Source organism: Oryzias melastigma, linkage group LG16 (genome assembly GCF_002922805.2).
Source record: "Oryzias melastigma strain HK-1 linkage group LG16, ASM292280v2, whole genome shotgun sequence".
Taxonomy (NCBI): Eukaryota; Metazoa; Chordata; class Actinopteri; order Beloniformes; family Adrianichthyidae; genus Oryzias; species Oryzias melastigma.
In genome coordinates, this window is record NC_050527.1 from 7,085,576 (window position 1) to 7,096,214 (window position 10,639).

General features: G+C 37.1%; 1 protein-coding gene across 2 annotated transcripts in view; it reads right to left on the minus strand.

Moving 5' to 3' along the window:
- Positions 1-890: 890 nt before the first annotated feature.
- rbfox1l (RNA binding fox-1 homolog 1, like) overlaps positions 891-10,639 on the minus strand; it is a 13,381-nt gene continuing 3,632 nt past the window's right edge. The window contains exons 2-12 of one of the 2 annotated variants that reach the window (XM_024267289.2): positions 8,432-8,668; positions 4,938-5,111; positions 4,769-4,822; positions 4,602-4,694; positions 4,457-4,526; positions 4,301-4,360; positions 3,225-3,360; positions 2,928-2,967; positions 2,779-2,846; positions 1,584-1,665; positions 891-1,511 (exon numbers count right to left, since the gene is read on the minus strand). In XM_024267289.2, coding sequence (XP_024123057.1) covers positions 1,467-1,511; positions 1,584-1,665; positions 2,779-2,846; positions 2,928-2,967; positions 3,225-3,360; positions 4,301-4,360; positions 4,457-4,526; positions 4,602-4,694; positions 4,769-4,822; positions 4,938-5,111; positions 8,432-8,668 — 1,059 coding nt within the window. In that variant the 3' untranslated portion in view covers positions 891-1,466. Of the gene's footprint in view, positions 1,512-1,583; positions 1,666-2,778; positions 2,847-2,927; positions 2,968-3,224; positions 3,361-4,300; positions 4,361-4,456; positions 4,527-4,601; positions 4,695-4,768; positions 4,823-4,937; positions 6,959-8,431; positions 8,669-10,639 lie in introns of both variants that reach the window. The other variant, XM_036216104.1, reaches the window with a different exon arrangement.

Genomic DNA, 10,639 nt, shown 5'->3' on the forward strand with positions numbered 1-10,639 from the left:
TTTGTGTTTTTGTGAATGACTCATATTTGTGTTGTAATTATGAACCACAAATGGTTTTTACAGTGACTTTTATTGTGAAGGTTTCCATCAGCTGAACACTTCCAACCACATTTTCTTCTAAAGTTTTTAGATTCAACATTTTTCAAGTGAAACAGTTTCTATATTTTGTGGCCTTAAAAGTTCTAGATGAGTCAAAAAGTAAACCAAAAAAATTAAAAGATTCCAGAGATGTTTTATTAAGAGCAAAAGAAGCAGAACTGCTTTCACTTTTCTGTGGAAATGGAAACAAACAACTGCTGGCCTTGAAGTAATTAAAGCCAGTTCTCTGGCTGTCTGCACACCAAACTGTTCCTGGTGAGCAGCTCCAAAGGCAACTTGGCATAATTTAAGGAAAATCTTTTTTTTCTTTAATTTACTTTTTTTTTCAATTTAAAAGTAATTTTCTCAACCTAATTTCAAAATGTAAAAGCAAAGGAGAAGAGTTGAAACTGTAAAGCTCTATAAATAGAAAATAAACTACAAGACAGATAAGTACAAAAGATTTAAATCTAACACTCAAGTAGAAAAAAGCAGGGTGGCATGCTTGAAAAAAAGATGAAAAGGAAAGAGTAAAGTTATAAGAAAAACTACAGAAAGTTGTGAACACTCAGAAAATAAGTTTTAGTTTAGAAATGAAGGAAATATTAAAAACAGACTGTAAAATAATGGAACTGATCTAAAAATGTGATAGAAGAAGATGTAAAATTTAATTATTCATAAAAACTCATTTTATTATCTAAAATTAGAATTCTCAAAATCCACTTAAATATTTTGGAATAAATAAACCATTTTTATCACCTATTTGTGCAGAAACAGAACTAGTGAAGTTAAAAGATGAGAAAAATCAGAAGAAAAGAGGAGAGAACATTTTATTTCAAAGTAAACATCAAACACAGCAGAAAAGAAGGAAAAAAAGAACTAAGGGGTCATCCAGAGGGTCAGGGAGGAAGAGCAGTGATGAAGAGGAACAGCTGGTGCCACAGATGAGGAAAACGCTCTCAGTGTGCCGTTCCAAGCACCGATTCTGAAACTAAAACCACGTCTGCATGCGAGGAGGAAATGAAGCACAAAAAAGCTGACGCTTTATGACAAAAGAGGTAGATAAAAAGAGAGTTAAAAAAAGGAAATAGCTGTTGTGAAGTTGTGAAAGTGGCTGCACATCCTGTAACCTCACACAAATGCACACACACTCATTCTGTAAATAATCACAAAAAGAGAATCCTTTAACGTTGTATACACACACAAACGTTCAAATATTAGAAATCATTCTCACAGCTTTTTTTCCCACCATCTTTTCCCTCTTAAACCTCTCAAAGGAGATGTTTTAGTCTGTTTGTTGGGCGTCAGAGTGGATGGTGCAGGGTTTACAGCTTCACGCTCGTCCCAGAGTTCAGCCTGTCAGACCCTCTCCTCCTCTGCTGGGAGGCTCAGTATGGGGTGAAGCGATTGTATCCTCCTCGGTATAAACTGGCCTGTTAACACAGAAAGTAGCCTCAGGCCAAAGGTAGAGTTTTTGGGAATCTGCGTTTTATTGTTAGTCTCACCATTGTGCCAACTCCATAGGTGGTCGTTGGTCCAACAGAGTGATGATAGGGATCTGCGGCTGTGGCGTAAACTCTTCCATATCTGCCCAGAAATACCCCAATGAATGAAACAGTTGGATATACACAATATCTCATATTCAAACAGTAATGCTAAATATAGCTCTTTTAACAATTATGCAAAAGTCAAGCCTTCTCCTTTTATTTTCTCAGCAGAACTCATGCTGCGTTTTATGGTAAACATGTGTTGGTAAATGTTGCAACAAATGCTTGCTGTTGATGTGGGAACGAAAAAAATTTACAGCTGTCTTTAACTCTGTCCAAAATGTCACAATGAACTTTTGGTGAGCACAATTTTCGTCTTTTAAAGTCCCACTGAGAACCCCATGAATTCAAAGTATTTTTACTGGCATTCAGACGGTTTAACTTAACAGTCCGATTCTTTCCAGGGTCAATATTAGATTCAAAGGCTTTTTTATTATGTTTTTGATATGTTATTGTGATATTTTTATTAAGATAGAGGACATAGTTTAAGAAAACTTGACTAAAAATTGCATTTCTGAGAATTTCTTTATTAAAATTTTTCTGAATCAGAAGATGAAAAAGTGCCTTTGGAAAAAGCTTGTGGGTGAGATGTGAAAGCTACAGTCAGCGAGGCACAAACTCGCTGCGGCGCTCCATTCTGATGCATCTGTTCTGCAGAAATTATGTTCTGGAAAACGACACAGATTTTTAAATTTTGCCAATTAACGACATAATCATAATTAAAAGACCACTGGGAACACTTTTGAAATAGATCATAAGATGATTGCAGTGGGACTTTTATGATCAACATTTTTAGGGTCTTTTATTGTTTTGTTTTAGGTTCAACAATTGATTTTTAATTCAGCTTTTTGTTTTGTTTTTCCAAAGTTTTTTTTTTCTCTTTCCTCCTTCAGTGTGCTAGCAAAATTTTTCAAAATTATTTTTTTACTTTATTCTTTTGATTTTCAAAAATGAAGATTTTTTATTATTATTATTAGCCTTTTGGCAAATGCAACAACTATGCAATCTGTTTGCTTTTTCCCCATATTTTTGTGGGGTTTAACATATTTTGACTTTTTTTTTTTTTAATTATATCCCCCCCCCCCAAAAAAAGAATTCTAAAATAGCATTTTAAAAATAGCAACAATTTCTCCTTTTGACTTTTTTTACCTACCCATCACTGTAAGCTGCTGTAGCAGCAGATGCTGATGGAGCCACTCTGTACGCTGTGGGATAACCCCCCTGTAGGAGATATCACATTATTGCAGCCACCTAAAATCGTAAAAACAAATAAAGTGTGATGTGAAAAAAAATGCCTCTTACATAGACTTCCGGTCCATACAGCCCATCTTGATATACAACACTGAGAAACAAACAGAAAATGTGCATTTTATGTTCATACTGAAAGTCATAGAGTTAAAATACCCCAGCACTAAATGAAATAAAACAAGAAAACTTCATATTTTAAGGTTGCAGGAAAAACAATAGAATGCACAATTATGGTATGTTAGCAATGGACGTGTCTTTTATTCTCGTTTGTTATCTTAAATTAGGGCTAAAAGACTCGAGTCCTTGAGCTCTGGAGTTAAATGGTAAATCCTCCCTGCCTGAGAGTCTTACCCGGGGTAGGCGGGCACAGCAGCAGGTGTGGCTGCAGCCGAGCGAATCGTGTTGTAGACGGCTCGACCCCGACCTCTTAGTGCTGAACCCCGATAGGCTAAGGTGGGCGTCGCTACTGGGTATGGGAAGCTGGCAACTAAGGAAGAAAATATAGAAACATTTTTTTAAAGAGTACTATTTTTATCTTTCAGCAATACATTTTTCATGATCTGTTTTTTTACCCTTTAATACAATTTGTATCATATTTGATACATGCATTTCTGAGATCCCTATACCCTTAACACTTTTAAAACTTTCCTAAAAAACACACTGGATATAACTTGGTCCATGTATCCTGGCCTGTAGTCCATAATCATTCCACTAGGGGCAGTAGAAGGGTTTTTCCTTCCAATTTCAAAATGGCTGCTTCCATTAAATTTTCGGCGGGAAAAGTTTAGCCAATTTTCTAAACTTTTTTGGTGAGATTAGCTTGTCTATTTTTATTAATTTCTTTAAGTTACTACTTGCTGTACTTAAATAATGTAAAATTACTAGATAATGAACTCTTAGTAGTACAATTACACCACATTAAAAATGTGTGGATCAAGGTGCTTTTTTCTGAACTTTCATGTAACTATTTTTTACAGCTCAGACTAACAGTGTGAGTAAAAACTCACAAAATTCCCCAACAAATTATAATTGATACTATCGACTGTATACTGTATATAATTAAAAATGACAATGCAATTTTTGTGGATTTTAGTAAAGGAAAAATATTAAAAGAAGGAATTTGCAAAAATTTGAATTGTCTTTCCATTATTTGATGTTAGTGAGCTTTACAGGAATAATTCTTTTTTATTTATTTATTTATCTATTTACATTAGTTGCTGCACTTATAGTTTTAATGTTATAGTGTATACACATTTATGCTCATGTATCCACCGTTCTGTTCAGTTCACAGTTGCCAACGGTTTTGGTTACTTTTTTTTCCGTTTTTTGCTGTCACACAATTTTTACAGTTTTTGTTCACTGATTTGTTTTTCATTCACAGATTATTCCTGCATTTACATTTGGATTTTCATTAAAAGTGCAGCCACCTGTGTAGAGTTCAGGTGCATACATAGCTCCAACCACAGGGTTGATCTTCCATCCAGAGGCTGTGAAGACAGTACAAAAAAGAAGCTCAGACTCTTGTAAAAAAAAAAATTAAAGGAGACTTCAGAAATGATTTAATCTCCATTTTTGGCTCTTACTTGCAATGTCTCCATTCACTAGAGGTGTCTGGGGTTTCTTGGTTACTACTCTGGCCGTGGCGTTGTTGACCTGAGAGCAGGAGGAGAAAAACTGCGTTACGAGGAGTGGCTATGCAGATGGTTGAAGTGTGAAATCATCCATCACCTCGATCTTTCTGCCTTCTACGATTGTCCCGTTCAGCTTTTCTCGCGCTCTGTCAGCCTCTGCTGCACTCTCAAAGGTGACGAATCCAAAGCCCTGCGTTTGAAAAAAGTCACATGATTAGTTTATCACTTCTTCACATCACTTTTGGCAACAAGGGTGTTTCTCACCTTTGACCCCCGTTCATTGAAGATTATTTCTACGTCCAGAATCTTTCCAAATTGCTGCAAGCATTAGAATATTATTTGTTTCAACCAGAAGCACTAAGATGATTTAAAGTAGCAATATGGTGTAGAAATGTGTGGAATTAATGGAAGGGATGAAGCGATGCGGCCGTACCCCGAACATCTGACGAAGGTCTGGGTCTCTGAAGCGAAAGGGGATGTTGGAGACGTGGAGGCGTTTCGGTTGGGCTTTACCTGAGCCCTCTTCTTCACTCCCACTTCCTGCCCCGCCCCCAGATGATACGCTGAGAGCCTGAGGGTCAGAGGTCACAGGGGCCAAAGCATCCTCCTGACAGTAAAATGATGCAGAAACGTGGAAAGAAAAAGGATGGGCAAAAAAAAAAAAAAAAAAAAAGAGAGGAAATAAAGAAATGAACAGAAACAGAATACAAGGTTCCGTTGCAACTTTTAAAGACTGCCTTAACAATTCTGTAGCGTCGGCATGACATGGCATTAAGCAAAAACCAGTTTCAAGAGTGATCCAAACCAAGTTCAACAAGCATTCAGACACCAGTGGTCCTTCTCAGGCAAGTGTCAGAAGGTGCGGAAAGGGCTCCGTTTTAGTCAGTTGCCTTGGATACATGCCTGTGGGAAAGTAGAAATGGACTGTCCAGCACACTAACAGCAAAGATTATGATATTAAAACTGCATGTGCTCACTCCAACTGTGGTAAAGTCCCCAAAGCTCCACTGGAAGGTCTACTTTTAAACTCCTCAGCAGATGTAAACACGATAAATGCAGCAGAAGTGAGTACAGCCTTGTGCAAGATCTCACAAGGGTTACGGAAATCAAACAGTGGAAAAAAGATCATCTGTTCTTCAAAAAACAATTACTTAATCACTGAAATTGTTGACTTACAAAAAAAGAAAAAAAATATTTAATATAAAAATAATATTTATTTGAAAAATCGGAATGGAGCAGAATATTTTTAATCATTTGAACAAAAAAAGTGAAAGTGTAAACACCTCTTACTGCTAAAAGCATTCACATCATTTATGATCTCTTCTGTGTTCCAATTATTTAAGGCCTGAAATGTAAAGTTTCCTTTAAAATTTGTCTTAAAATTGTTCTATTTTAAAATTTAAATACCCTGCATGATTATATTCAAAATTATTACAGCAAACCTGCAGTTTAAAATATCTTTCATGAGTTTATATTTTTTACACATTAGGAGTTTGTGAAAAATCCCATTTTTAAAGGATGTTGCAGAAGAGTGTAATCACCTCTGTTGTTCGCCATCATAAAAACCTCCTCTATGAAGTCTGTGTCTAGAAACTGCCCCATGCAGAACAATTCAGGAAATACTGTGCCAAACCCAAGACATTCACCATCCCACAATGCACCACGATGCTAGTGCGCGCGCACATGGGAGCGCGTGTATGCCGCTTCATCACCCGTTACAGGGGGAGGAGGTGTTAACGTGTTTCAATACAAGTGGGTGAGAGGAATCTGCAGAACAGGGAGAGTGAGCAGCGGGAAGAGGAGAAGGAACGGGAAACGTGGGGAAGGAAAACGTGTGGAAGCCCTGAAAATCAAAAGATGCGCTACTTTGATCAGAAGAAGAGTTCAATATTAGCATTCTAGTGTCAAGAGGCAGCTGGACTGTTTAAAAAGAAAAGGCCTCGGTGCAGCAGTGATATGAAACCAGAGGGAAACCAGGCAAAGACGGAGCGCAGGAAGCTTAAAGAGAAAAGGGAAGGAAAGGGGAACAACTCAAGGGTCAGTCTGAGGTCATGGTGCTGCTTTTCTGCCAAAGGTTAAAGGTAAATCGTGTGTAATTAATGAGGTGGGGATGGAGAAGAGGTACAGAGTAACATTCACCCCGGGGAAGCATTTTCAAAAACACACACAGGTCACAGTCGCCTGCTGCTCCGATTGGCTGTGACGAACCACAGCAGACAGCAGACCTTCACATCCACCCTCACAACAACACAGGCCAGGGTGGGGTTGAGGGGGCGGGAAGAAAGGGTGGTGGTGTCATTGTCACGATGCAGATTTGAGTTCTGGACCTGAGTGATATTTCAGAGGGGGGGAAAGAGGCCATCTGGTCAGCCTCCCGCTTTGACCCCCTCCCGCCACGGCGACGTCTCAACTTTTCCCCCGAAAATCAGCTGGGACCCGAGTATGTCAGGGGCTCTAGTAATAAAATATATAGATGGGGCCAAAGACCATTTATGAGAGGAGGAAGAGAGATTTGGGGCAGAAGCAGGAGAGAGCCTGGACTACAGATCACAATTTCAGACCAGGGGAGGGGGGGCTGAACTGTGCTTACAAAAGAAAAGGTAAAAATTTAAATCTGTTTTCTGTTAAAGTTTTTCTCTAGTGTGCTGGAAGCTTACCTGAGGATCCATCACAAAGTACTCTTAACCTGATGTCACAAGATAAAGTCAGACAAATCTAGCTGACAAGACACCCCATAAACACTGAATATTATAAGCACAAATGTCTGAAATGACTGCAACTGATTGGATAAAAGAGTCTCCACGCTGAGTGGTAAGTTCAGACCATTGACTGTATACTAGAACTGGATAGAGTGAGTTTGACATCATTTCTTGCTCACCATTTTTTGCGATACGTGAACCGCCATGTTGGAGCCAGGTGATCCCAGTAAGCAGAGATTGGTCAAAGTTTGTCTGAGTCAACATTTCTATGGCAACCAGTCCAACTCATCATTTATGGCCTTATGCTTCGGGCCCCCTTCGGATTCCAATCTGATTGGTCAATTTATAAATTGAATAACCTAAACTACAAAAAAAGTACAAATTAGGATTAGCAAAAACATGTTAAAAAGGGTATCAAATCAAGAATTCTGATAATTAAATGATTGAGTAATAGCTTTTTATTTCTCAATGGGAGAAATTTTTTTTTTTTTGAACCAGCAGGTACTTCCTGTTTGGAACCTGAGGGGGTGGAGTCCCTCAGTCCAGTTCTCATATACAGTCAGACTCAGACCAAATACCTAAAATGTTTCTAAATAAGACATGGAGACTCAGATATCTTGGTAAAAATCTAAATTGCTTCAATAAAAGTGTGTACTAAATGTAATGTATGCAAGTATTCAGAGTGAAAAGCTTTAAAAACAAATAAGAAATTGTCAATTTCCTTGTGCTCCATGAAAGAATTTAAGCGTGAATCTAAAAAACATTATTCCGTATTTAAAAAAAATATTTCAAATGGATGAAAACGTTTACATCTTTTTACAAATCTGAACGAATATCAATCAAACGGTTTGCTAGATTTTTAATGACCCTGCAAACACAGGACTCACTCTAGAAAAAGCTAGATTATTCATTTAAAAATACCAACAGAAACTGCTTTCATCTTGAAAGGTTATCCGTTTTACTACCAGTGAAAGAAGACACGAGGGCAGGAGGAAACCAGGAGATTTATTTCCAATAACAAGCCCCCTCTCAGCTGTCTTCAGCACGTCCGTACAAGGGTATGACAGAGGAGGCGGAGCTCTAAATATAGAGGGAAATTCTATCTGAGCACACTGTTCCGGTCGCTCATCTGAAAAAACCTTCTTCCTGTCCCTTAAAGTTATTGATGTTTATGATTTTATTGTGAAATGATGTGAATTTTCCAGACATCCCCATCAGCTGCTCTTACCGTGCTGGTGGATGCCAGCGAGTCGGCCCCTTCGTGCTGGGGGCCCTGATAGACTCTGAGCTGGGGGTGTTCGGGGTACTCAGAAGTGGCGTGAGGAGATCCAAAGTCCAGTGTGGGCAGTCTACTCGCAGATGCTGGTGGGCCTTGACCTGGAGGAGGGTAGGAGGGGGGCGGGGCGTACACTGGAGGCAGGGCGGGGTCCCCGCTGCCAGGGCCCGCCTCCTGAGTGGGGGCCCCCTGAAGGAGACGAGAGAAAAAAAAGTGATGCATCTGATTTATGACAACAAAGATGTAAACACGCTGGCTGCTCCCCATGACAGCACTGGACTATTTAAACCCCTGAGGATGTATTCATATTGGTAACTGGAAGCCTTTTAAAACATTTTTATCATACTTTGAAAAAAAGCAACTAACTGTGACTTTTTTGGGAGCATCTTAAAAAAAATGAAAGAAAGTTTTTTTCAACTTTTTTTTACTTAAAAACACCCACATTGTTAGTTTGTTTAGTAAACTAAATTTAGTAGTTGTGAATTATTTAAAAAAATGCATTTAGGAAAGAATTAACTTATCTTTGTTAATTAAATTCAAAATCAACTTTTTCCATAGAGCATTTTTCCTGTTACAGAGCACTTCAAAGTGATTCACATAAAATAAATAATAGAAATAATAGTAAAAATAGGAATCATAATAGAAGCCCCATTTTAACAAAAACAATCAGTTCATAAAATCCAAATAAAACATGAGGAAACATAATAATTACTTATATTAATCAAAATCTAAGTGAAAAGATTAGTTTTTAGGTTCTTTTTAAATTGGATTTCTGCTTTAATCATACTAATTCGAATACATTTTTGTTTTACACACTCATAATTTTGACACAGTGAATGAAAAAATGCTCTTTTTAAAAATTAATATCACTTTACCAGACTGAGATAGTTTTACTGCTTAAAAGAAAAATTACAACAGAACATCTGCTTTGGCAAAACTGCTCAACATTTTCCAGCATTTGTCAGACACTGAAGTAAAAGATACTGACAAGTTTTTGCTTTCTCTAACTTTACTTAAATGTCAAAAGCAGTTAGTTTTAATCAATGTTTGAGAAGAATTGTTGGAAAATAGTTTTTATCCATCAAACTACTTCTGCTCCACTCTTACCTTCTATTTGAAAGCAAAATAATTTTATTTTTTGATAGCTAAAAATAAATTCAGGCGCTAAGTGATTAAATCAGCAAAAAGTATTTTTACCAAGAATCCTTATTTTTAGAAAAATATTTCAATTTTATAGACAGATTGTTTTCCTGTTGAAACCTTTTCTTGATAAGTTTTTTTTTCTAAGGTCTTCTTACTATTTAAAGATTCAGTTTTTGCAGTACATTTTTTTACAAGTCCCCTTCCTCAATAAGAACAAAAGTTTAGTCTCACCCTCTTCCTCTGAATGTCTGTCCCTGCATTGTCAAACAACTGTCTCATGTTTTAATGGCAGCTGACTCCCCCGCCCACCTCCCCATAAGACTGACCGATCGACCAATCACGTCAAAGCTGGGAGCTGTTGACAGCTGTTGACATCTGCAGCCGCCAGTCACTTTGTTATCGTTTCATTGACCAAAAACACACTGTGCGTGCATTTTTTTAAGTTTCAAATAATTTGTAAGAATATTAGATCAAAGATGCAGTTTGAAATACTACAGAGATTCCTTCTTAAAACTGTCAATTAGATCTAAAATTGAATATTTGGGACACAAAATTAGATAAAAGGATTAAACAGACCAAAAACGTTTGCTTGAGTGTATAATAGCTCAAACACCAGCAATGATTATGAGTCTACAAAGTCATTATAGTATAAATATGAATGTTACAGGTGGAAGATTTACTTGTCAAAGGAGAATTGTTGTAGAATTTCCTGTAAAGAACTGCAATCAAAATATTGTGGAGGAAAATAGAGTCAAAATTTGAAGTGCTTCAGTTTTTATTAACAATGTTTTGACCACGAAAGACAAAATCTGATATTTTGTTCAGCTAAATATATTAAGTTGGTGATACAATTGTAATAAAAAAATCACAAAATTTATAGTTTTTAAAATTTGAATTGTTTTCAGTTATTTTGCAAAAAAAGGACTTTACATGTTCATCTTTAGATTGTGTTAAATCCAAATTTAGAGAATCTTTAAAAAAGTGTCAGTCAGAGTTTTGGTTAAAAGAAAATGACAA